Source organism: Hyposmocoma kahamanoa, unplaced genomic scaffold, assembly GCF_003589595.1.
Source record: "Hyposmocoma kahamanoa isolate Upper Pololo Valley unplaced genomic scaffold, ASM358959v1 202, whole genome shotgun sequence".
Taxonomy (NCBI): Eukaryota; Metazoa; Arthropoda; class Insecta; order Lepidoptera; family Cosmopterigidae; genus Hyposmocoma; species Hyposmocoma kahamanoa.
In genome coordinates, this window is record NW_020653726.1 from 8839961 (window position 1) to 8867000 (window position 27040).

Here is a 27040-nt window from a genome sequence, read left to right on the forward strand (position 1 = left end):
TATCTTATAGTGTGAAAACATTATCTACTGACACCAGTAAATCTAAGCGATTACGTCATACCATTTCAATCGGCCAGACTAGTTCGTTCACAACTGGCTCTAGTTATTACCCAACATTCCAGTCTTAACCAGTTCCAAGTTGACCATCCATCAAAGCTAATGTTGGTTGTGCACGTAAATGATTACATGCTTATTCCCGTACGGATATTAAATAAGAACATTTTTTCTATAAATGTGTACGTACATGTGTTCACGCAACTGGCATTGCTTTTATGCGATATGTTGGCTACACGATGTTAATGTGCTGTGCATAATTATTATAGTAATACATATTCATTTCGTCGCCTTACCATGAAAAGCGCGCATTTTTACATAGGTTGTTTTTAATGATTTTGGTAAAAGCAAAACTTATTAATATATTATTATTATTATATATTGCTTAATATATTATTAATTTTAGCATATAAGTAATATAACATCTGAAAGAAGTATAATAACTCATTAAATTGCAAATTACTAACATTATTATGATGACTATATTTTACTCCAATTTTTATCTTCCTCCTGAAAAATTACATAGAAATCCATACGATAAGTTCTACACTCTAAATACGATTTAAAACGTCTATTACACACTCTATTAAAGACAAAACACTCAATTACAGATAAACGGTAGTATTCAGGGAAAACTGAACGCCATAATACAAGCATGGCTTAGTTTTGGATTCAGGGGTTTTAAATACTTTATGTAAATTGCAACCATAGATTTAATACTTAAATATTGTTAGCCTTTCTAGTATGTGTATCTAAAAGTAATAAATCTTATTGTAATCTATTTACATAAATGTACAGAATGTTGCAAAAATCGGCGACCACACAGTGTGCCAGAAAATAATTAATATATATTCGCTATATTGAAAAACACATATATTTGCAATATGTTACCAATATGTTAATGACAAATGAAATGTAGGCGGTGACATAACAAAATATAGCATATTTCCAGTCATGTATATATCAGGACCTCCCTCTTAATTTTGACGAGGAACTCAGGTGGCCAACAGCTGGTCTATGTGCCTCTTCCAGACTTCTCCGGTGTCAGTTTGAAGTTCGTAATGTAGTTGGCCCAACTTCCTTCTTACTGTCGCCAACACCCATTTAGGTCCAATGGATACGTAGTTCCGAGCCTGAACTCTCTGGAGAGTCCTTAACAGACGTGGAAAATTGCGTGCTAGAGGTGGAGATGTGGGAAAGTTGCGTGACAGAGGTGAAGATGTAGTCGGTGCTGGTTTAGCAAATAAGGCGTGTAAGTTAGTTCTAATTGGTCTCCCAAACATCATCTCATAGGGACTGATAGCAGTTGAAAGATGTGGTTTTCTCTGTAATTGGGTCTTAATAATTGTTAATTTATCTTTTATATCGCCCTTCTCATTAATCATGGCCTTCAGGGAATTTTTGATAGTCTGTACAAATCTTTGAACTTGTCCATTAGTGCCTGGGTGATATGGAGCGGATCTCTTGTGCTGTATATTGTTTTTCTGTAAGAAAGTCTCAAAATCGTTGGATGTAAATTGTCTTTCATTATTAGACACAAGAGAGTACGGAATTCCAAAAGTAGCAAAGACTTGATTCAGGGTATTGATACACCACGAAGATGTAGTTGCTCTGGTAGGTATAATCTCTTCCTATTTGTCTTTAATTTATATAACTACGGTAAGAAAATCATTATTTTTCTGCACGTGAAGATCAAATTCTCAATAATAAACTTAATAAGAGTTTTATCTGCAGAAAGATGGTGATTTTCTTACTACAGGTACATAATTTAGAGATTTATTGTGGAAAATGTCACTTATGTTAGATGTCACTTATTTTACCTTTAAGCAGACGACATATTGTTGCACATTTTTGTTCCACCCTATATAAATAGCTTCAATTACCAAAATGGAGTAATTGATATACCCAATACAAAATACTAATTCTCTGTAAAAAATGTGGAGAATCGCGGAGTTTTAAAAACAATAGAGTTCAAACAAAATCAACAAATCACTTGATAGAAAAAAATTAACTCACATCTTCAGAATCATGGTTATGAAGAACGCACTGGTCCAGATACGGACAATGTCCTCCCTCGTATGTCTCTACGTAGTGGGCATTGAATGGCACCTCCCATAAACCTGAAAAGTTATTTTCAACTTTAAAATCTTTTGTCATTGTCAAGGAAACTTATAAGTATGTCGTGTTTAAAAACGCAGGTAATTGAAACGAATGACCACAGAAAATGAACCTGCACTCTAACCGTCCAACTTCACACAAGTTTACGTTGAAATGTTCAATCCTATAAATCATGAAACCAATTTTGAACTTCAGAACCGTAGCATGGATGTCAATATTTTAATAGAGATATGAAAGTATTATAACAGATTAACATTTTCCAGTTAATTTTGATAACAAACTGACTAAAGTACCTATACAATTCAGTCAAGTAAAGATTAGCATGGACATTTGTTACGTAATACCGAGTTTGTGAGAATAATAACTTAGCGGAAGATAGAAGCCCTATGTTGGCTCATAGATTCACACAATGTATGAGTGGAGTGAAGCTAACGCTCTTTTGAGCAAACTGCCAGAGCTTCTACACGTATGCTCTACGGTCCAACTTTACACTGGGATCTTACAGGGCTTTACGAGTTCCATATAATAACACCTTCAGGGCCGTCGCAGATGCTGCTGTGGACGATTTGTATGCCATCATGCGTGAAATGTTCACATCAATAGTACGAATAGAAATCGAAATAATAAATTCATTTTAAGCTTGTCCCACAAAGTTAAAATACGTAATTTTTGTGAAGTCTAGTTAATTGTAACCGGCGAATGTCCATGCATCAAGGTGAAATCTGAAAAAAAGCATGTAGTGCTGAGGCTCCATGCTTGTCATTAGGACTAGATTCTACTACATTTCCGAAATTGTACCTTCATTAACCTTTTTCATTGTAAATGTCATAAGTATTTTGTAGAAATTGAATTTTAAAACAGGGTGTAAATATTTTAAAACAGTCGGAAAAACCTAAAGCAAACAAAATTTTTCGAAATTGCGATTTCGCCCTTTCTACAATTCTAACATATCTATTCTACAAGACTCTAATTATAATAATAATTACATATATTATTATTAAATAAAGAAGAAGATCAAAGAGAGCAGGTATATGAAGGTCAAGGACAACGTGAGGACTGGAGAAGGCTACACCAATCCTGACTCTTAAATAGGTTGATGAAAGATTACCATAACATTTGTACAGATGCAGGTACCTATTTCATCAATTCATATAATTTAAAAGAGTAAAAACTCTAAAATATTACCCTCCGCTATTTTAACTTTTCATTTGACAGAATAAAAACTGCAAACATACAAATAATTTCCTCAACATATAGCACACGACATTACTCGTTCTTCTTTGTTTCAAAAATTAGCAGGCCTGAAAAGCCAAAACAAATCTCGACCTAATTTAGATTCCAGACTCGCACAGATATTGTCACTATAATAAATAAGCTTTGTTTATTCCAAATTACTGTAACCAAATTTTACGAAGGAAAATACAATTATGATTACAGTACTCTCTCCTACACATCCACGTACACCCACACACTCGCATACTCATCCTGACACAATATATACTCACAAATTATATTAGGCGCAATGTCTTTGAACAACAAAATTAATTAGGTCAAAATAAAAGTATCAAGTACGTAACTGGACAATGATCTGACTCCACGTAAGACGCTAGCAATACACAATGAAAATCATTATCCAGTTTAATGTCTTGTGCAGACTTGTCCAGTATCCTTTTGTGTCAGGTCTGAGCAAGATCTGTCGGAGTCGAGTCTTGTCAGAGTAAAATAAGGTCTATTGGAGTAAAACTGCGTAAAGTCATGTCGGGGTACAGTCCTGTCAGAAAGAGTACAGTCATGTCTGAGAAGAATTCTGTCGGAGTAGAGTTAGGTCGAAGTACAGTCATGTCAAAGTAGAATTCTGTCGGAGTAGAGTTCTGTCAGAGTACAATTATGTCAGAGTAGACTCCAGTCGGAGTAGAGTACTGTCGGGGTGCAGTGTTTCGGAGTAGAATTCTATCGGAGTGTAGTCTTATCGAAGTAAAGTCCTGTCAGAGCAGAGTCAGAGTAGTCTTTTCTAAGAAGAACCCTGTTTGATTTGTTCTAGACTAAGTAGAATCTCGTGAGAGGAAAATCTTGTCTGAGGAGTGTATTATCAGAGTAGTATGTGTTGGAATTCAGTTTTACAATCAAGTATTTCGTTTGACATGATTTATTTATCATAATAATTACTAATATTTACGATAAAAGAAATCCTTATTACTCACCCGGGAAAGATTTAGTAGGGCAAGTCCCAGACTTGCATTCGTGAGCAATCTTATAATCCAATGTGTAAGGCCAAACTGGGATTGGCAGAGGCGGGACACCCACTGAACTATCGTAGATGTATCCGAAGTCTTCGAGTACCTAAATTGTATAAACAGATTATAGGAAAACTTCGTAATGTTGTTATCAAGAGTTATACATTTTACCACTAAAGAAATTGATAAATCTCCTTGCAAGAAAGATCAGTTAGCATCAGCTATTTATTTTGTTTCATTTATTACATGTTTAATTCTAAATTCTTCCCGCTACTTTAAATTCAATTAGTTGTCTATTTGATTTCATTAGGATCGATAACAATAAAATAACAAAGCAACCGGGAGCGATTAAGGGAATTCGAGTATTCGGATAGAGAAACATTGTTTTTTGTACAATGCAGGTAAATGACTCCGCATTACCTGAAATTAAATTAATGGCATGCAAACAAAGGAATCTAATGCAGTGTTGAAACAACCATCGCCCTAGTCTCCCCCACCTTGCCTGTCTAGAAGATGCCTCTTCGTACCTCTTGAAAATTTTTATTTAAAAATAAACGCATTTAGGTGATATGAGGGCGCATTCCCACTATGTCGTGACGACAGATTGTCATGCAGTTTACAGTGTCGTGGCTTGTATATTTAAATAAAGTTGTTCACATATAGCACGACACTATTATCTGTTGTTCACGATTTATTATCGTTACAACGACAAACTGTCGTCACAGTGGGTACAGCTAGAACGACAGTCGTCAGACGATAAAAAAACGTCACGATAAAAACGTGACGACAGATTGTCGTAGCTCCTATTGTCGTCATGTTTTATTTATCGCTGTGCGCACGTATTCTGCTCCCTGCCCTCCCCTCTAGTACCCCGCGCCCTCTGCTCGCTTTGCAGTAGCGTTGGGTCGTAGCCAGAGATGGGCAAGCGCCCAGGTTTTAACCCGGCGCTTTGTTAACGCCGGGTTTAAATCGGGCTAAAACCCGAAGTCGAGGCAAAAACTATTTACGTCTAAATATTTGTTGTGAATTGAGTTTTGTTCAAATTTAATTATACATATTATTACAAAATATTTGTTGCTTTATTATCAGGACAGTTCGATTTACCTTTCTATTGAATAGATTCGCTTGAAAAGTTCATCAATAAATTGATACAAAAAATCGTTAGATCGTATGCACTTGAATCAATCTTCATTGAGAATCCACAGGATTGACAGGTGGTGGGTATTATGTGGAGATGCCTTTTTCTTCGTGTAATAAAAATATAGAAATTGGTTATAAGTTATTGTATATTATGTTGTTAGTGTTGGAATTATACCAAATTCTGTACTCATCGCCCACGATTTCGGGCAAAAATGGGTTAAAACTCGGCGCTTCAGGTAAAACCCTGATGAAAACACGGGCGGGTTGATTGGGTTTAACCCACTGCCCACCTCTGGTCGTAGCAGGTTTTGACAATACCGAAAAGAAAGCAACTTCCTTTACCGTTTGACATAACCCTAATGGAATTCTTCTTAGTAGCATTGGATGTATCAAAAACTTTCTTTTCTTTGTTTGCTTCCTCTTCCGCATTTTTAAAAAGTAATGCAATATTAAAATTTCGTCTTCATCCATTTCGAGCGAACACACACTACCGGCTTCCAAAATAATATACAAGCGACTGCAGTGCATCAAACGATTCTGTCGTGCAAACGACAAGGAGGCTGTCGTGAAACGATAAATTGTCGTCACGATCTAGTGGGAACATCTAGTCACGACAGTCGTTCAACAATAAAAAATCGTCCACGACAGATAGTTGTGATATGGGAACAGGCTAGACACGACAGTCGTCCAACGATAATAAAACGTGACAACATAGTGGAAACGCGCCCTAAGAGAATTTCTATCCGATTACAGTTTGTGTGAGCTACGTGACGTGTACGTTTTGCTAGTACGTCTAATAATATCTTAATACACAGCGCGGGAATAACGTCTCTAATAATGAAGAATCTAAAGGCGAGTTTACACGGGGTCGACTGCCGCCTTCGGCATACTACTTCACCGCAGGAGGCGCAATCGATTCGCTGTTTACATTGGTGTAAACAGAGAGTCGATTTCCGCCTCTTCGGCAAACTAATTCTGACATAAGCGGCGCAGTTGATACGCTATTTACGCCCACTCGACTGCCGCCTTCGACAAGGTAACCAAATCATTCTAAATATAAGTTTACGCACAAATGTCCATGCACAAATCATTCGAAACGTACAACAAACCGACAAGGTAAGTAGATATTCCCCGGCTCCGAACAACATATCGTGGTGGGTCCTGCTCAATTGAAACTTGCTTGGTCGGCTGTCGCTTGGATAAGGCGAGGCGACGCCTGACAGTGTTTACACCGCGTCAATTCGTTCGACTTCAGCAGCGGACTGTGGTGGTCAAGCGACTCAATGTTTACACTGGATAGGTTACTGTCTTCGGCGGGCAAGAAAAAACAACCTGTCGACCTAATGTAAACGCGCCATAATGTATTCATATACTGGTTTTTTGTGATTTTTTATGCAATTAGTGTAAAGAAAAAGAAAAATTATTTTTCATAAAGAAATGACCTATTTCAAAGCTACAACCGCACCAATTAAGTTCCAATTACGGTAGAACACAACACAATGTCGCAAGTGTCAAGAATTTATTTTTCTTGTTATTATATCGCGGTGCTAGCTCGCAACATTGTGCCGGCAGTAATTGTATAGCAGGAGTCGACTCTAGAATACGGAAGCAGAACTCTCGATGTCATTACGGCTACGCCTTGGATCAGTGTGAAACTAGCAACTTTGTTTTGTTATTTGGAACTGAAACTAGAGTATTAAGTTTTGATGATGACATTGTATTTAGTGGATGATTACGTTTAAGGACCTCACGTTAGCATGTAATCTTCAACAAAGCTACAAACGTAAGCGTTGGCAAATTGCGCACATACCGCTAAATTACCTACAAATATCTTGTGTAAAAGTGTATTTCTATTGTTTTTCTCTAATTTGAAAGTCTTGATAATAAGATCGAATGTTTAAGGAACTAGAGAAAGAGTTTTTAGAAAATTGTACTATAGGGTCAAAGAAGTTTTTGAACAAGTTTACTCAATTTATAATACTGTAATACATATAATACTGTAAATTCTCATTATACCATAATATCATAATATAGGCAAGTAAAACATTTAATTTAGTTAAAGTTTTCATATTCATCAGTAGGGCTAGCACGATAAGGCGCGACTAACGCAAGAGCGACATACAGCGCGAGATGCTGCCATTCTCGCATAGAGATCTAGCGCTTTATATCGCTCTCACGCAAGTCGCGCCTTATCGTGCTAGCCCTACAGATTGTTTTGAAGATATTTTTAAACTCTAATACAGGGTATCTAAAATTACTTTATAAGCAGATTTATCGTATAATTTTCATATACATCGTAGCGATTATTGTAAATGTTACATTTAGGGTGCGTTCAAATTAGCCGCTGTTAGCCGCGCTGTAGCAACGCTGCAGCCGCGCGGCACTAGAAATTGTATGAAAAGTGACAATCGCGCGGTTGTCGCGCGGCCGCCTACCTAACCTAATCTGGAACATCGTTTCAATTACAAATTGGGTAGAAACTAATAAAAAAACCAGTATCACATTCGATCACGTGCCTTCTGAAAACCGGTAAAATCGAGCTACTTTTACTCCAAATTGCTTGGTAGGTCATCGCCCTTCTGGACACGTACGGCTGTACCTACGTAGTAGTATGTTACCTTATACACAACATGATAGTTAGGTGTATAATGATCTATAGGCTCAATGCTATATCTAGCTTATTTTCAAGAATGGTAGCTTAAATAAAAAGAGTATATTCAACTTATTACACAGATGTACGATGTAATCGTAATGTGCTTAAATTAATTGTAAATAGGACACTGAGCTTAAAATTATCACGTGACTACATTGGATGGGTATACGAATCATCTGATTTGGCGTGAGATACGTTCACGATGCCTACAGATTTGCTCGATTTTTTGAAGATATCGTCACGTGTCGATCTACAAAAAATACAATATCGATCCTCTGTTTTTTGCACATTTATTCGATTTTGTCTGATCAATGTTGATCGACAAAAAGTACTATGTCGATCGCCTATTGCTTACGAAAACTTGTTTTGTTTGATGACACGTATCTATCGTCAAAAATCGAGCAAATTTGTGAGTCACACGTTCTGTGTTTTTAAACCCTCATCCTGATAAATTGTATACAAAAAAAATATATTTACAAATGAAATGAAATTGTGTAGGTACATTACAATTTAAATTACGACAAAGAACCAGGTAATACAACTCAATTGTAGCGTATATCGCGTACAGATAATTTCCTACGATTACTGCAAAGCCCGTCCCGCAGGTAATCGATTCGTATTGATGTATTGACTTGTTATTCTTTAATATATAATATGAATAAATGAATACGGTATATAAATAGATAGTAAGTTCTAAGCAACTATGGTAAACACCAAATGTTTCCTCGTTGTCTTCCTAATGTACCAAAATTAAATGTAAACCACCTCTTTTTTGTATTCTACTAATCGTATATTTTTTATATTTTATTGTAATAGACTTAGTTATTGTTATTTTGAGGTAACCCACTTGACGGACGTAACACCTAGCTGCTCACAGTACAGAGGATTCTAGTTTGGGAGCTACGCACATCTCTGTACCTATTTTGCTATATTTTGCAAGTTATCGTTTTTTTTAATAGGGCACATTAGGGATCAATCCCCCTTGTCAACACCCATATGCACTGCGCCAATTTTAAACGGTACTAAAGGGTGTAGATTTAAAAAAAAACAATTTTTTTATGATAAACTAAGTGTGCATTTCTCCTCCATCTCACCTCATGGAAAGTGACGATGAGGTCGACGATGGAGCATCCAGAACTAAATAATGCTTGAAAATGTTTATGTGACTGTAACATTAAGCGTAGCAACCAAACTCTCCCGATAAACTTTTATGAAGTGGGAGAACCTTATCTTATTTGGAAAAATCTCATTGAAAAAATAAACAAATAAAAAAGGTCTAAGTTATAGCGCTCAGGGATTAAAGTCTGCAGGCAAATCTGCTGTATTTGATATGGAAAATGAAATTATTACAAACAATTATAGAAAATTACATAATTCCTTCATAATAGTAAAAAACAAAAAATGTGATTCAGCCATTACAAAGACACTCACCTTGAACTGTGTGTTCCGACCAGGCTTTAGAAACGGTGCTCGGGCGCCAACAATTTCTGTACGCGAGACGTTCGCAAATTGTCGCAGAATCTCTCGCATTCCTATGAACTCTCCCGCCCACTCCTCGTATCCTTTGTCTTGAAGACCTTGTTGCTGTGACACTGTGCCCGTTGCAATCTTTAAACAAGGGAGGTACTCCTAAATTAACTTGTAACCGTAATTTTCCTTATTTTTTTATACTACAAAATGACGGGACGAACAAGTCGTGCGCCTGATGGTAAGGTACACGCCTGTCCATAACAGTTGCAGTACCACAGAGCTTTAAGTCGTAAAGATCTGAGGGACACTGCTACTGTACCTGTCACCATGAAACCTCCTAGCGTCGTATACCTCATTATTGAGGGTCGTGACTCGCCCGCGGAAACAAGCTCCGCATGACGACGCTGTACCATCTATGGCAGTGTTTGGCATAGTGGAACGCATCATGGAGACATAAGTTTTTGCACCAAAAACACCCTGAGACATAAGTTGATAAGTCCCATGTGCCTGTAATTTCACCAGCACCCTTACCCCTCAAAACCGGAACGCAATAACGCTCATATTACTACCTGACGGCAGGAATAGGTGAAGTGGCAGTGCTTCTCTGGACGAACTCTTTCTCAAGGGGCTTACAGCTACAACAATTTATAATTTAATTCATCCACCCATGGCTTGATTTCTACAAAATAATTCGAGACGGTGAAATAAACTTTGAGAATTTTATTACGAACAAGAAACTCTGCAATATTGTAGCAAAGATTTTGCAACAAAGTTGGTAGATTGTGTGAAGAACATACATGTATACCGCGCAATATATCTAGTAACATTAGCACCGTCCATTGAAAAATACCGCTGTATTTTTAATTTAAGGGCAACTCTCCGCATTTTATTAATACACTATACGAGGTTTTGTAATAAAGTGATCCAATCATGTCTTAGCTGATGATCTTTGTTCATAATAACCAGGTACTAAAAAATTTCGTAAAGAATTTTATTAAAAAAATAACTAATTTAACCCAATCCGCATCGGACTAGCGTAACTATGACCTAAGTCTGTCCATTGGAGACCCGTGCCCAGTAGTGAGACGTGTAATGTGTTGACGATGATGTTGACGTAAAAAAATTATTTGATCGGTCATCCAAAATACGCGTGTTCAGTCGTACATTTGTCAGGGAAATAACATTTGTATGTTTATTATCATGAATAATTTTTATTAATTAGTAGTAGTAGAGCTCCTTGTGAAAAAGTTCGTCCAGAAAAGTACTGCCACCTTACCTATTTCTGTCTGCCGCCATGCAGTCATGTGAACATTATGAAAGGTAAGGGTGCTGGTGAAATTACAGGCACATGGAACTTGTCAACTTATATCTCAGGGTGACTGGCGCAGTGGCAGTGCCCCTCAAATATTTGCGATTAAAGCTATGAGTGGCACTGCAGCTGTTATGGAGTGGCGTGTAGATTACCATCAGGTGCACGACTTGTCCGTTCCATCACTTGATATCATAAAAAATAACAATAATATCACCATATCAAATATCGGTCTAACGTTTTGTACAATGATGGATTGCTCAAAAATCCGTGCCATTTAGTCACTAACTTAAGACAAAAAAGATTTTTTAATATTGTCTATGGGGTAATTTAAAAAATAACATTTTAGCTTGCATTTTAGGATCAGACGGGAAAGTTTTAAGTTTACAATTCATGAAAAAATACCCAGAACTGGTGAATCCCAAAGGTATGGTATTTCATCATGAATTATCATGATGAAATACGATACCAAACCATAGATACGAGTATCTTTACAAAGCCGTCAAAATGTTATGTCATCCACAGTATTCGCGCACCATTCAGATTTTCACTTATTTCGGTCTTTGCAAAATTCTTTGAATGGACACGACTTTAATAGCGAAGTGCCCATCAACCGACTCTTAAGGCTGTATTTTCTAAGTACATACAGGATTCTTTTAAGCAAGCTTTTAGCTTCTATATTCTAAAATCACCCGAAAGATGGTAAAAGATTGTAAATCAATATGGCAAATACATTCAAATAATTTTGATATTTATTTTCTTCCGTGATACCGCACGGACTTTTTGAACAACCCAGTACACACGTCAAAACACATAAATCAAAAGTGTCTAGGGATCAAGCACGTTTTTGCCAATTACTGAAAATTCAAATTTTTTCACATATTTTTAACACTAATGGATTTTTTATAAATTCAAGTCCATTAGTGTTAAGCAAAAATTAAAAAATCAGATTTTCAGTAATTGGCAAAAACGTGCTTGATCCCTAGACACTTGATGTGCGTAAATAAATATAGTAGTCATAAGAAGTTTCTTACCTCATGTCCACTATGCGCCAATGCCTGTACTTGAGCGTAATTGCTGAAAATAAAAATGTTTTGAATGCAAAGATCGAACACGTAGAAAAATTCCTTCGGATTGGACACTGTGCCCACGCCAAAACAGAGCGATGCTCTTTTGTGTTCAATGTTAGGGTTAATAAGTAGATTGTGCCCGCGACTTCGTCTGCATAGAATAAATATTTCGAGTAGCTTACAGTACTATATTAATTTTCATCGTTTTATTGGTTCTCCATACGAACCGTCATCACCTATTCACCTCCTCTTAGATTTATTTTTGTGATAAAATGTAGCCCATGCCCTTCTCCTAGGTCTCATCTATCTCTGTTCCAAAATTCATCAATATTGGTTCAGCGGTTTAGGCGTGAAACTGTAACAGTGTAACTTTCGCATCCAAAATATTAGGATAGATTTTTTTTTTATTATATCAAGTAACGGGACGAACAATTCGTGCGCCTGATAATATGCTACACGCCTGTCCATAACAATTGCAGTGCCACTCAGAGCTTTAAATCTCGCAAAGATCTGAGGGGCACAGCCACCGGACCCGTCACCCTGAGACATAAGTTGAGAAGTCCCATTTGCCTGTAATTTCACCAGTACTCTTACTATTCAAAACCGGAACGCATTACTGCTTGGCGACAGAAATAGGTAAGGTGGCAGTACTTCCCTGGACGACCTCTTCACAATGAGCTTTACAGCTGTTTACTGCTATAGCTTGTTCGCTAGTGGAATTATGTCACAAAAATATATAACTATTACGGCGATAAATAAAAATCAATATCACATCATTTCTGTTTGTAGTTACCAATTTCGTATGTAATTGATGTAGGTATCAGTACTCTTAACGTTTTTTTTTTGTCGACCTCGACAGTATGAAATACCCAATAGTGGGTGTTAACGAGCAGAGATGAGAGCATGAAAAGGACAAAAAAACTGTATTTTCAAATTTTGTACTTTTTATACACTTTATCCGAACTAATGTTTTAAATGCGAAAGTAACTACGTTTGTTACGTTTTGACGCCTACACCAATGAATCAATTTTGATGAATTTTGGTGCAGAGATAGATGGGAGAATAGTCTTCTTTTTGTCATAAAAATAAATCTTAAAGGAGGTAAAACAAGTAAGGAACCTAAAAATTCATATTTATGCCTTTTGTAAGAAATAAATAATTAATAATCTCAGTACACAGTACTAAAAAAAGCCACCTCAAAAGTAATTCATCCTCTAGTTTACCACCCTTGGAAGTGGAATATATTTTTCAAATTTAAATAGGACTACTGAACTATCCTCTTTCCAACAAAAAAGTCATCAAATTCGGTTTACACATACCGAGTTAATGCGTAACATACATAAAAAGAACAGTCCAATAGAGAACCTCCTCCTTTTTTGAAGTCGGTTAAAAATTACAAATGGCGTGTCAAGTAAAAACGTGACGGTCGTGTTTAAAATATATATTCTACCGATCAGTCCTCAAATATTATATTAGTTAACTCCAGGCTGAACGTAATGTTGCCATATATTTTATTGCCGAAAACCAAGGAAGTTTCTGCTGATTTGTTACTTGTGACATTGTTGATACCGGGATGGGATATATCTTAAAACTTACCTTTTCCAGTTTTTTTTTATAAATACTTCTATTAATTTGTTTTTTTTTGAGAAAAAAATAAACTTCCCGCTCTCAATAAGTCATTTATTACTAATGTTAAGTCTCAAAGGACGAAAACGTCCATTGTGCAAAAAAAGTCCTGAATACGTTGTGGTCTCCTTAAAATATCCATAACACGGTATTCGTGTTATGACTCTTGTTAAAATAGCCGGAACGTGATGTAGCTAACTTAAAAAGATTACATAAAATCGTATAGTGATTGCATCACCTAACGTTCAGAATCCGCGTAGTGATCAAATCGTGAGAGCCGCGACGCCAAGTACGTATTGTGACCGTTTAGAGTTAGGCACAACACAACGCGTTCTGGCTACTTTTATAAGTGCCATAACACGAATAACGTGAAGTGAATATTAATAATCTACTAAAAAACCGACTTCAAAAGACAATGGAATTACATCAATATGCCAAGTCTTATTGAAATTGGTTACCGGAAAGTGCGCAAAACCGGGTTCATCCCCTAGTTTGCCACTCTTAGAGGTGCAATATTTTCTTCAAATTCTGACCAATACTGCGGCCGGAGTTATCGCGTAACATACATACCGACTCATCCGAAGAACAGATTCCGTGTGATTATATAGCGGAAAGGGAATAAGCACGTTATGAGAATAGTTTCGTTATTCAAAGTAAGGTATGTGTAAAGATATCTTATTCCGTTTCGGGGATATAAAATCGAACAACGATCGATCTGACATCCACAGCGAAGAAAAACGAACGAAATATATACTATATAGAACAAATAGTCTTGCACATAGATCTTTATTCTACGGATGAGTCGACACAAAAACCTGCTCCTTTTTTTAAAGTCGATTAAAAAGAGATCACAACTCATTGTGGAGGTTTTTTCGTTCAGTGAGCGTTTTCGGTTTTTGCGCCTAAGGCTAATACTAAATAACCTAACCTCCATTTAAAAAAACCGACATCAAAAGTCATTCATCCCCTAGTATACCACCCTGAGAGGTGGAATATTTCCTTCAAATTTAAATGGGACCACTTCTGAGGGTACTCTTTCCAACAAAAAAAGAATCATCAAAATCGGTTCACAAATGGCGGAGTTATCGCGTAACTTACATACAAAAAAACATGCAGACGAATTGAGAACCCCTTCCTTTTTTGAAGTCGGTTAAAAACTCATAAACCGTTTTAACATATTAATACGCATACTTAGAAACACACATATTAAATAATATCTCCTATTACTTAGTATTACTCGAAACCTCTGCACTACGTTTAATTACGCTTTAGACATGGCTATATTATTTCGTACTGATAATCGTCTTGAATATTAAAGTACTATACACAGAACTTCAATGAGTTTCAAAAAAAGTCGTATTTTTGCGCTAATTAAAATATCAATTATGACGCTACTCAAACGCTATACCGCCTCCTGATTTGTTAAATCGGCCTAAAAGTCTTGCAACCGGGCCATAAATGTTTATAAAAAAAATATATGGTTAAAATCTAAGCGGTACTTGGCCAGTTCTATTCTATCTCTTTGGTTTTTTGTTTTGTAGCGTTTGTTTCGTTTACGTCTAAATATATGAAATGGCTGTATGGTGGAACTATTGCCTACCCTAATAAATGTGTTAAAATTTACTTTAAAAAATTGCGTTTATTGTCATGGATTGTTAATAGAATATAATATATTAAATATTGGTTTTCTGTTTCATAATTTTATTAACTCGTAGAAAAAGTATTGTATACAGTCATTACTTAACTAGGTCTAAAATCTAGTACTCGACAAAGCCTCAAGGCCTAAACACGGTATTCGACTTTAAGAACCCTCATTATGCAACGATTGCATAAAATACTATTTAAGTTTTGGTTGTACTATCTGACACTTTTTAGATCTGTGTCTCTACTACGAGTTTACTGTGACAATTTGTCGCTAGCGACCGCGTAAATTACTTCACAATTTTGTATGGCAAATTATACAGCGCCCCTAGCGATCACAAGAAGAAACAACATTTTGTATACAAATATTTTACGCGGTCGCTAGCGAGAACTATCACTGTAATCTCATGGTCGAGGCACTGTACCTGATAGTAACGTAATAAGCTCAATCGTACAAGCGTCCTCCCCGACGACCCCCACTCTCGCTAATGTGTTTTGCACAGAGTTATCACTATTCAAAATAAATAAAAATAAAATAAAAAGACTTTATTTTTCAACACTACAACGACACATAAAAAAACTTCAAATAGTATCTTAAAATAAATGGCTGTTTTGAAGAAAAGGTAACAGCCTCAGCAATTTGCTGGTATTCAGGTTTCATCTTGTATATACGTATAAGAACTACAAGTGAACTATATTCGTCGCAAAAAAGGTATTTATAGCAATCTATTTCAATATTTTTATTTTTGTAAGAAAGTAAAATTTGATGTCATGACACAAAAGTTGTTGTTTATGATGTTAGTAATATAGTCCTGTGAGGTTGTTAGTATTTTACAAATAACCCTGTATACATAATATATTATAGCCTGTCTTTTTTGAAGCCGGAGTAAAATGACAGTTCATTGCGCAAGTGAGCGTTGCCTGCTTGCAAGCGCTAGTGATTGCAGTTGATAAATATTCTATCGACTATCGACTGAAAGTTGGTCACGCGCATGGAATAAATAGCCGAGCTTGATTCATTTGAATCATCCTCGGCCCGTTAATCGTCCAATTACTGAGCACAAGTTCATTTGAATAGTAATTTTTTGTAAGCCAAGTCAAAGTCACACATACATACACTGTATTTAGAACTATGTCCATGAAAAATACAAACAGGAAGTATATTTTCAATATTTTCATTTTAATTCAGTTTAGATAATCAAATCCGCCTATTCTTGTTAAAATGTATATGAATAAAAATTGATTTCGATACTAGTAGACCATCTGTCAAAATAAGAACAAAGAAGACAATAACGCAATTAGTAGCTATTAGAACGTCGTAACATTCACAATACAGTCACTTTTAGCAAAATTTTATCTTCTTTCACAATCTGTCGATAAAACTGTCGGCAACAATTTGATGACTATTTAAAATTTTATGAAAACTGGCAAACCTGTAAATGTCATTTTACTCCGTCTTCAAAAAAGACATACCATAATATGTACAAAATCGGTATAAGATAAATGTTGTGTATATTTTTGTTTACCTGTATTCGTGAGATAGGAAGAAAGTGCCTCGTATGGGGCACCCGTTCGGGTTCTTTATCTTGCCGTTGAAAACTTTCTTATACAAGTCGAAGTTGTTCAGGTTGACGGCGCCGTCGAAAGTTAGTATGATCATTTGCGGAGTCTGCCGAGCAAATAGGGCAATTAGCTCTATTTTGTTGCGATTGGTAAAGTTTCGGAGGTCAGTTTATGTAGTAAAATGTATCTGTTACTAAAGTCGAGGACGTTTTTTCTGAAGCCTTTAAAGAAACACCTATGCGTTTAGCATTAGACATTAACATTAATAACATTAGACATTTAGCATTAGCATTCGACAACGTGATTTGGATTTAGGATTGTATTTTCTCAACGTCTCTCGGCAGTCATCGAATTTCCAAATGCACACGAATTTTAATTTCCATGTCCATTAATTATCATTATAATCTATAATAATTTCAATTATAAACAACGTTCTTTATTGTGGTTTTGTTTTGATTTCCGTGTGAACTATATAGAGCTGTAAAACTATTTCCCTATTTTTAATAACATGTACTACTTACTTTTAGTAACATGTCAATAAGCAAGTTAACAAAAATATAACGTCAATAATGCGTAGGTAATTCTTTTATATAACCAAAAATGAATATTTTTTCGGTTATTAATCATTTCAATTCAATCGGTATCTGAACGCATTTCTTCATCTGACATAGCTATATTAGGACATTCCCACCGTTGGTATAATCACTAACCGCGCCACTCGCACAGGTATTTATTATAAAATTGCAAATAACAAAAATGATAATGATAATGAACATAATAATAGTAATAAATAAAAAATGTAATAGCAACTCTATATACTTCCAAGTCGGCTGAAACCGTCCGGTCTGTACCAAAGGCAAAGGGCAATTGAATAAAACCCGACAGCCGAAACACGAAGTATACCGAGGGACATTGAAAAAATAGAAGCACTGTATACCAATCTGGCGCACATAATTTAATTAATCGGGTAATTATAATAGTAATAATTTACCGTATAGACGCCCCACAATTAGCAGATCTCCAGCCAGGGAATTGTATGTACTATACGAATCAGGTGGCACAACACTGAATACCCAAACCAGAATAACTTAAAATAACGATCTTGACGACGACCTCGGTGGCCTAACGATTTACTTTGTGGGCGCTGGATGCAGAGGTCCCGGGTTTGATTCTCGGTAATATGAGAAATGAACTTTTCTAATTTGCCTCTGGTCTGAGTGTACTGGGAAGTGCCCCAGAATGAATTCCGTTGCTTTTGTGCTCATAGTACAGGGAATTCCTTAGTTTGAAACCAGGCAATTGGTGTGGTTGCTGGCACATTATTATTATTATTAATTTTGTTTTTCGTAACATCAACTTTATGATCCAAAAATATTTTAAAATGCTAAGTACTTGCAGCTGTGAATATAACAAAGAATTAGTTGTTATTGTAACAATTTCGCATTTCCGTTTAAAACGTAATTACCGTTTGTGTGGTAGTTATGGCCCAAAAAATCTTTAAAAATTTTTTACTTCAATTGATCCTACGATGATTCAAACCCTAGACCTCCATCAAGCGCTAATACAAAACCCGAAACAGGTCCGTGCATATCTACAATCATATATAAATTCTTGTAACATTTTCAGCGTATACTTAAAAAATATATACAAAAAAACTTGCATCTTCAGGGTCTAGTCCACCAGGGATGAGTGTACCATCCTTAGAACAGAAGCAGTAAGGCAGAATACACTCTGACGGCTCGCACTTGGTCGCCAGATCAAGTGGAGCCTCAGTCACGGGCGCAGGCGCTGCAATGATTCAAGTCACAGTAATTATAACTTTTTTACAAAAAAATCGACTAGAAAGTTTGCGTGTTTAAGTTTTATTGAAATCGCTTGACTGAAAATGGGTGAAATCCAATAAACAGGAATCATTCCTCAAATTGCCATCTTCAAGCTGCCTTTCCACCAGAAATGTGAGGGGTAGCTAGGCGGTGAGAGGATGTGCAGCGGCGCGGTGCGATGATGCTGCGATGATGATGATGATGGTGATGTGTCAGTGTCAATTAGTGTCATACTTTCAGTAGCTCTACTTTCCTACACCGTTTTGCACACATTCCTCACCCGTATCCCTCGCACACATCTCTCACACACAACTCTCGCCTTTTTGTATGTACAAATACTTAACTCCGCTAACCCTTTTCCACCGAAGCTGCGCTAAGCGAGGCTAGGAAAATGATGTAATCCTATTGGTGGATTTTTTCCTCGCACACCGCCTCGCTATGTCGCACATCTCTGGTGGAAAGGCAGTGTTATAGGTGGAAAATTTTCTTCAAATTTGAATAGGACCACTATTGAGGTACCCCATTTCAAACAAAAAAGTATCATCGAAAGTGGTTCCCAAATATCGGAGTCATTGCGTACATATACAAAAAACAGTCGAATTGAAAACCTCCTCCTTGTTTTTTGAAGTCGATTATAAATATATATCCACCGAATAACAAAGTTCGAACGACTATATGATAATACCCTTATTATGAATTCATGTTTCATAAACATATAATAATATATACATATATATATACACATATATAATATAATATATATATATTATATATATATATATATATATATATATATATATATATATATATATATGTTTATGAAACATGAATTCATAATAAGGGTATTATTCTATACACGGTTATTTATGTTAAATAGTACCAACCTCGCACGAGTATAATATATATATATATATACTATGATATTATTAACGTCATAAATAACAACTTTTGTTCCATGGCTTTTCCAAACATAATTAGTAAATTTACAAAAACTAAACTTTTAAGTTTTTGTTGTAGGTATTATCTGACACTTTGTAAATCTGTATTTGGTAGTAACATTGTAAGTTCAAACGTGCAACCGTCCTCTCCGACGACCCTCTCTCCCGTACCTGCGTTTTACATCGAACTGTATTTATGCTTCTTCACCCTCTTACACTTCTTTTATTATCGCATAGAATTATCCTACCTTTTAGAGCGATAATTGTAAATATTTATATTTTTATACGAAAATAAAATCTGATGAATTATTATAAGTCATGGAACAAAAGTTGTTTATAATGTTGTAATATCACAGTATAACAAGACAAGTATGGTAACTCCATATGTGTTCCATACAAACGTAGCAGTGCGGTTTGTATGTGTGCGCGCGCGCCGCGCCTCATTTACGGACGCGCACATTAGCATAATAATGAAAGGCGCGTGGGATGATCAGCGCGAGTGCATGACGAAATTATGCAAGCACGTGGGTCCATCCGCAGCACGCAGCGGACATGCAACAAACATACATACAACTAACATACAAACCGCGCAGCTACGTTGTTATGGAGTTGCCATACTTGTCTCATACTATAGTAATCAAGTAGTAATGCAATCCTGTGAGGTTGTTCGTATTTTACAAATAATCTTGTATAACCACAGAGATACCAAAAGCATCATCTTTGCCAGACTTGTAACTGGCTTTTTAATAGACTGCCACAAAATATGGTTATGGGCCTTCCGAATCCAATAGTCTACAGCAAATTCGTAGTAGGTACATCTCTCTAGCTTCCACGAGTTCCACGTATAGAAGTTCCTCAAATTTGACTGTTAAATAAACTGAAGTCTACATTAACATTACCCTCCCAATTTGAAATTCAAATTTTCATTATTGTTATGTAATAATAATTTCTAATTATCAATTCCTGAGTCCTCAACTTATGAATCCGGATCGAAATCTACGGGGTATTAGATAGGCTTGTCAACCGCGTAAATTATTTTCGGGATATAATAACCTGTGGGCCTTTGAGAATACATTTCTCGTTACACTAAATTAAGACAAAAGGTCAAACAATATCACGATAGAAAACATTGGGTTGCGAAAAATAAATGTTCATTTCGTTATAAAGTACAGCTTGAAAATAGCATTAGGGTGAACCCCTTGAAATTTATTATTTGGATAGTCACTACCTGTTTTTTTTTTTAGCAGACAACCACACCAATTACATTGGTTTCAAGCAAGAGGATTCTATGAGTACCAGGGCAACGCGATTACCTCAGGGGCACTACCTAGAACACCTTTAGAAAAATTCGTTTCCTAAATTGACACTTTCCGAAATCATCAAGCGCCCTACAGGGCTAACCGCTGGGCTACAAGTTAACTGTGCTATGTGCAGTATATATTTTTCATCACACGTTTACTAACATGACTGAAGTGAGAAGAAAAAGAGCCCGACGGTCGTATTTGGGGCATTATAGTCAAGTTACTCTGCATGCAATTATACTATTTATCTGCAAGTGTGATGAAAAGGAGTATAATATGTATAGTTAAAACTATTTTTATAAAAGAAACAAAAGAAAAAAGGCCACAAAAGTTTGCAGAATTACATAACCGCTTCCGTCAAACGGTTACATTTATTCCTCTCGTGACTGAGTGGAATTTGTAGTTGTCTATGTGTGTGTCCATGGCACCTGCGACACAGGGCTTCCCAAGTGCTGGGCTATGACTATGTGCGTTACAATTATTATCTATTTGACAAATTTTATGGAAATCGGCTAATGGAAAGGGATGAAACCGAAAAACTGGATTCATCCCCTAATTTGCCACCCCTAGAGGTGTAATTAAGAACCTCCTCCTCTTTTTTTTACGTCGGTTATAAACAAAATATTACAGAACATTTATTTTCGTACTTGTCATGTATCCAGATATGCGAATTACTGTAACATCAGGTCAACGCACTTGCATTACAACGTGACCGCTGCCAAAATTATTATTTTACGTGTTAATTATAAACTCACTTTTCGGCCCAACGTTCGTAACATCAGACGTAGACAAAAAAAATCCTTTTTAAGATCTTTTTTGTTTCTGTACTTTTAGACTTAACGTACCTAACTTCGGACGTTCTTAAAATTATTTAGTTTATCTTTAAGAAATACCTTTGTGTCCACTGCGGCCACCCTATATAATTTACTAAAGAACCTTTACACATAACGTGTAAACAAGTACCTAGAGTAAGTCAATACAAATACGTTTATTTATTTATTTAGGATATTTCACATATAAAATAACACATTACACCTTCTCCAAATAAAAGGCGAAAACGTATTTATTCCACTTAACCGTAACGTATTTCGATGATTTTTTATTTAAATTATCTTTCGAAGACCCACCAAATTAGAGGCACAATATGAAAAGCACAAACGCCCAAACATACTTTCAAATGTACTAAATAAATATGTTTCAGGCTCAAACAAGTATGCCCTCAGTTTCATATGAAAAACGTTTTTATCTAGATACCCTAAGGTATATAAAATATTTTATGTAGCGCTAAATTTGAATGCTAAATCACAAAAATAATACTGACGTGGTTTTAGGCGTTTATTAATACAATTAATTAGTTACTACGTTTAAGTTTTTATTTTTTCTATATTAATGATTGGTTTGTATAAACAGGGTATAGAGATGCTACCACATTTGAAAATAAAACCTGAATTCTCTAATAAACTACTTTACATATAAGTTTTTTTTTTCTTCTGATAGTTTGTGTTAAGTTGATGAAAAAAATAATTGTTTTAAATTTTTATTGAATTGATATTCAATTATTTTTTGTGAAATTACTCCACTAGTTTGTTATAATTATTAATACAAAGATCGAACACTCAGAAAAAATTCCTTCGATCCGGCCGGTTGGAACCGACGTTTTCTAGCTTACCGTGCCAGAAGCTATACCAACTAAGCCACGGAACGAAGCAGCGGACCTCACGAATTTTTCAAAGTGCTTGCATCGTGTCTTTGTATTTGGTTTTTCAACGACTTTTTAGTCGTAGCGCCATCTATGAGAAATCTATGAAAGATTTATCACCCAGGCAGTACCTTTACAGCTTACAATCCTGGCGAGAGATGTCGCTATTCGCTGTATTTTAAATTTTTATTGAATTGATAATCAATTATTTTATGTGAAATTACTCCACTAGTTTGTTATAATTATTATTACAAAGATCGAACACTCAGAAAAAATTCTTTAGATCCGGAATCCGGAATCTTTGTATTAATTATTATAAAAAATACGTGCTTTCAATTATTTTTTTTTGTACGGAAATAATTCTCTATTTTTTTTTCATTTGCTCTCCACATCGGTGTCCCTGCGGTAGAGATATAAGAGCATTAGGCCATTACGTGGTCCTTTCTTTCCTGTCAGTTGACCGTCAGTCACAAGTCGCACGCAAACGGACCGCGTTTGCGTATCAGTAGGGTCCCAATGTCAAATAAAATAATATTTTAAAAATAACTTATCTTGCTCATCAACGTTTTGGGTACCCCGTCGCGAGGATCCAATTTCGTCCGTTCACTTTCGTAATCCTAGTATTATAATAAGAATAGGGCTACATTAGGGAGTCACTACATCATTCCGCGTTAATAAGTGTGGTAACTCCCTTATATGATCAAAAGGATACCTTCAATGAACACTATGCCAACTTTATTTTTTGGTAATTTTGTGGTATTTTATTTATTTATTTGTAGTTAGAGTTTTAGGTGCTGTAAATTTTATGTTTGGGGCTACATATTTCCCTCGTCTTCTTGACAAAGCCAGCTGTTGATCAGGAACCTGACTTGTTAAAGTATCGAAAAATTTTAAGCGGTTAGTAATTTTGTAGTCGAAAAGGATAAAATAAAACTAACGATAAATAAACACTCATCTCCTTATTTTTTACCCCCAACTCAAAAGAGGAGAGTTATAAATTTGAAGCCGTTGTCTGTGTATCTGGCTGTGGAATCGTAGTTCTCAAACAGATCGACTGATCTCAAAGCTATTTTTTGTTTATCGGAATGGTTCCGAGCTATGTTTGATGTACATCTGCACAATTGTTTAAAGGTTCTTTTCCCAGTTAGTGGAGGAATCTCAGTCATAAAATTTATATATGCTTTACTTCTAGACGACCGATGGACTTCAAATTTGATATACTATGGAAAACCAATAAAATTGTGCTAAAGTTGATCTGATCTGAAAGAATTGGTCTTGATAAGTATTTGACTTACAAGCGGTGACTTCATTAAGTTTTTGGAGTACCCTGTTTTGTACCGCGATTTTTTAAATTTCAATTTAAGTTTTATTAACTAATTATTTGATTTGACATGTCACTTGTTAATAAAATTCGAATCAGCGCATAACGTATTTCTTATCTTTTTTTTAATAACAAGTGGCGGGACGAACTATTCGCGCCTGATGGTAAGCTACACGCCTGTCCATAACAGTTGCAGTGCCGCTCAGAGCTTTAAATCGCAAAGACCTGACGAGCACTGCTACTGCGCCCGTCAACCTGAGACATGAGTTGACAACTCCTAAAAGCTTGTAATTTCACCAGTACCCTTACCCTTCAAAACCGGACACAGTAATGCTGACTTTATTGCTTGGCGGCAGAAATAGGTAAGGTTATAGGCAGTACTTCCCCGGAAAGAGAGAGCTCTACTGCTATTAAAACGTGTAACTAGTGGAAAAGCATTGCCGAGATAGCAAATATATTTTAAAAATCATATTGCGATCTGGCACTGGAGCTTCAGAATCCTCTTAAACTTAATTAAATGACTCTACTCTTAAAGAACATCACAGTACGATTTGAGATGAAATATCCAGAAATTACAATGAAATAAAGGGAATTACAAATTATTACAATGAAATAAAGGGAAAGAACAAAGAACGAACAGACTTAAAGAAAAATTCTTTAGATCTGGCTGGAATCGAACCGGCGAGATTTTCGCCTACGGAGCTACGAAACGAGTCAACAGACCTTACCGATTTCTCTACGCTTGCTGCGGATCTTTGTTTTTTATTTTAACGGCTAACTACGGCTTGGAGTAAAAAACTTTCATAGTGTATTCATGTTAAACGGGATATAAAAGTTCCTATTCGAATTATTTTGCATTCAAAATTGTTATTATTTTTTAATTTAATACAAAATTAATAAGCAAAAATGATAGTACAGTGCAATTAAGACACTTTGTAAGTTAATTTACAATTTACCTTGAGTGAGGATGGATAGCTTCAACGCAAATTGCAATCAACATCTCAGTTAACTAAGATAAGCATTAAAATACTATTCATTAAGCACAAAGGTACCATTCATTACCTTCATTAATACCATATTATACGTATACAAGTTGCGAGATTACGATCAAATCATTTCTATAATAGTTTGCTCATTAAACATTTAGCAACAAAGACTTGATTATTTGGATAATTTGTGCAAAATCTTTGCAATTATCAATCAATTAATGTGTTAAATTAAAAACAATTAAAAACCTTTGAATATAGGACACATAACCTGCCTCCGGGGCCGAACGGTAACCATGCTGGACTACCACGCAGTGTTCCCGGGTTCGACTCGCTGGCCGGGAGATATTTGTATGGCCTACATTTATTTCTCTCGCGAGTTTGAGTGTAATTTGTGGTCTACCTATGTGTGTGTCCATGGCACCCGCGATACAGGTCACTACGGAAATAGTGCGGGGCTATGAGTGTGTACGTTATAGAATGTTAATGCGCTACGTGTATATATATATCATGGAATGTATTCGTTGCTCTGTAAGCACACGAGTGAAGATTTTACTTAATAAATTTCGACGAGATATAATAAGTTGTTCGGCGAAATATTCTCAAAGGGCGATCCAATTAGAAATGTTTAATAACTGAATAACAACTTACTCGTGGCGATTGGGCCGCATCTCGCCTCCGCTTTGAAGGTACAAAACTTGCTAATGTCATCAAAGTAGAGTCCAGAGGGGCATCGATTCAAATACGGGTATCCATCAACGCACTGAAATTGGCAAATCAACTTTATTAACTTTATTTGCTTTTGATGTTTTCCAAAGTTTATAAAGATATACATGACCTTAATACAAATTATAAATCATTATAAAAATTGAGTTGTATACCTACGTACTCGGGATCAGGACAAAACTAGGTATATGTCTATCTAATTTTTTCTAGAAATCTAAATATGTATAATTGTTGGATACACAGTAAGCCCAAAAGATACAACTGACATTGGTAGAAAACTTATATCAAAGGGTTTTACTTAGTAATTTACGGAACTATTTCCTTATGTAGTTCAATTACAATAATCACGTCATAAATAACCCAAAAATTGTGCCTTTTAGTTGTATTTTTAAGTCAAATATTAAAAGTTACATTTAAGTTACCTAGTTAACATACCTTTATACGCAGTAATAAATTATATTAAAAAAATCTACTTCATTAAGGTTTCAAAAAATTCATATATAAGCTCACGCCCTAGTCCCACAGGGGGCATAGGCAGAGTTCATGGAAAGCCACTTTACTCTATACTGTCACAACTCTCGAGCCTCACATGCATCAACGACCATTTTCATACAACTTCTTTTATTCTTGTCACTTCGGATCCTAGCCTTTTTGAGGATATCACTGATCTGATCCATGTAAGTCCTTCTGGGAAAATGTTAATTAAATGTAAATCAAGTATAATCAAAAATATTAGTTAACTAATTATTTTTACCACAAAAACCAAATAGTTTTTAAGCTCATTTATCTCCGAATTTTCTATTTGCTGCTTGTGCTTTTCTTTCTTCCGATGGCAGAACATTAGTAGGGAGATCCCCAGTTTAGGTATTTCACTGTAAACTCCCACTGCTTTAGCCGATTCGGCTACCGACTTGTGGTGGACGGCCTACGGTCACTGACCGCCTTTATGTACACTTGGTTGTTGACCGAATTCGTTTAACGTCATTTGACGGTCGTTCACCAAAACGGTTGACGACAGTCATTAACCAATTCCATGGCTCTCTGTCAATTTCATGCCAGTTAATTATAATGAACAATCTTATGTTTCATGGAGGCATTCAGCGATGGGCAAACGCCCGGATTTTAACCCGGCGCTCTGTTAACGCCCATTAAAACCCATTAACATCAGAAATTGACGGCAAAATTATTTACAAGTAGAAAAATATTTGTAAATCGAGGTTTGACCAAATGTAATTTTTATTTTAACGCACACTCAACATAGCACCGCACTAGGGTAACCCTGTGTCGCGGGTGCCATGGACACACACATAGACAACCACAAATTACACCCAAACTCACGAGAGAAATAAATGTAGGCCATACAAATAT

The 27040-nt window shown here is 35.9% G+C and overlaps 1 protein-coding gene across 1 annotated transcript in view; it reads right to left on the reverse strand.

The window, feature by feature from the left end:
* The window catches only part of LOC113226928, a 41755-nt gene that overhangs the window by 5454 nt on the left and 9261 nt on the right, over positions 1–27040 (reverse strand). The window contains exons 3-9 of the mRNA XM_026459736.1: positions 25598–25709; positions 18539–18666; positions 16842–16984; positions 12013–12055; positions 9631–9807; positions 4374–4512; positions 2071–2174 (exon numbers count right to left, since the gene is read on the reverse strand). Coding sequence (XP_026315521.1) covers positions 2071–2174; positions 4374–4512; positions 9631–9807; positions 12013–12055; positions 16842–16984; positions 18539–18666; positions 25598–25709 — 846 coding nt within the window. The remainder of the gene's footprint in view (positions 1–2070; positions 2175–4373; positions 4513–9630; positions 9808–12012; positions 12056–16841; positions 16985–18538; positions 18667–25597; positions 25710–27040) is intronic.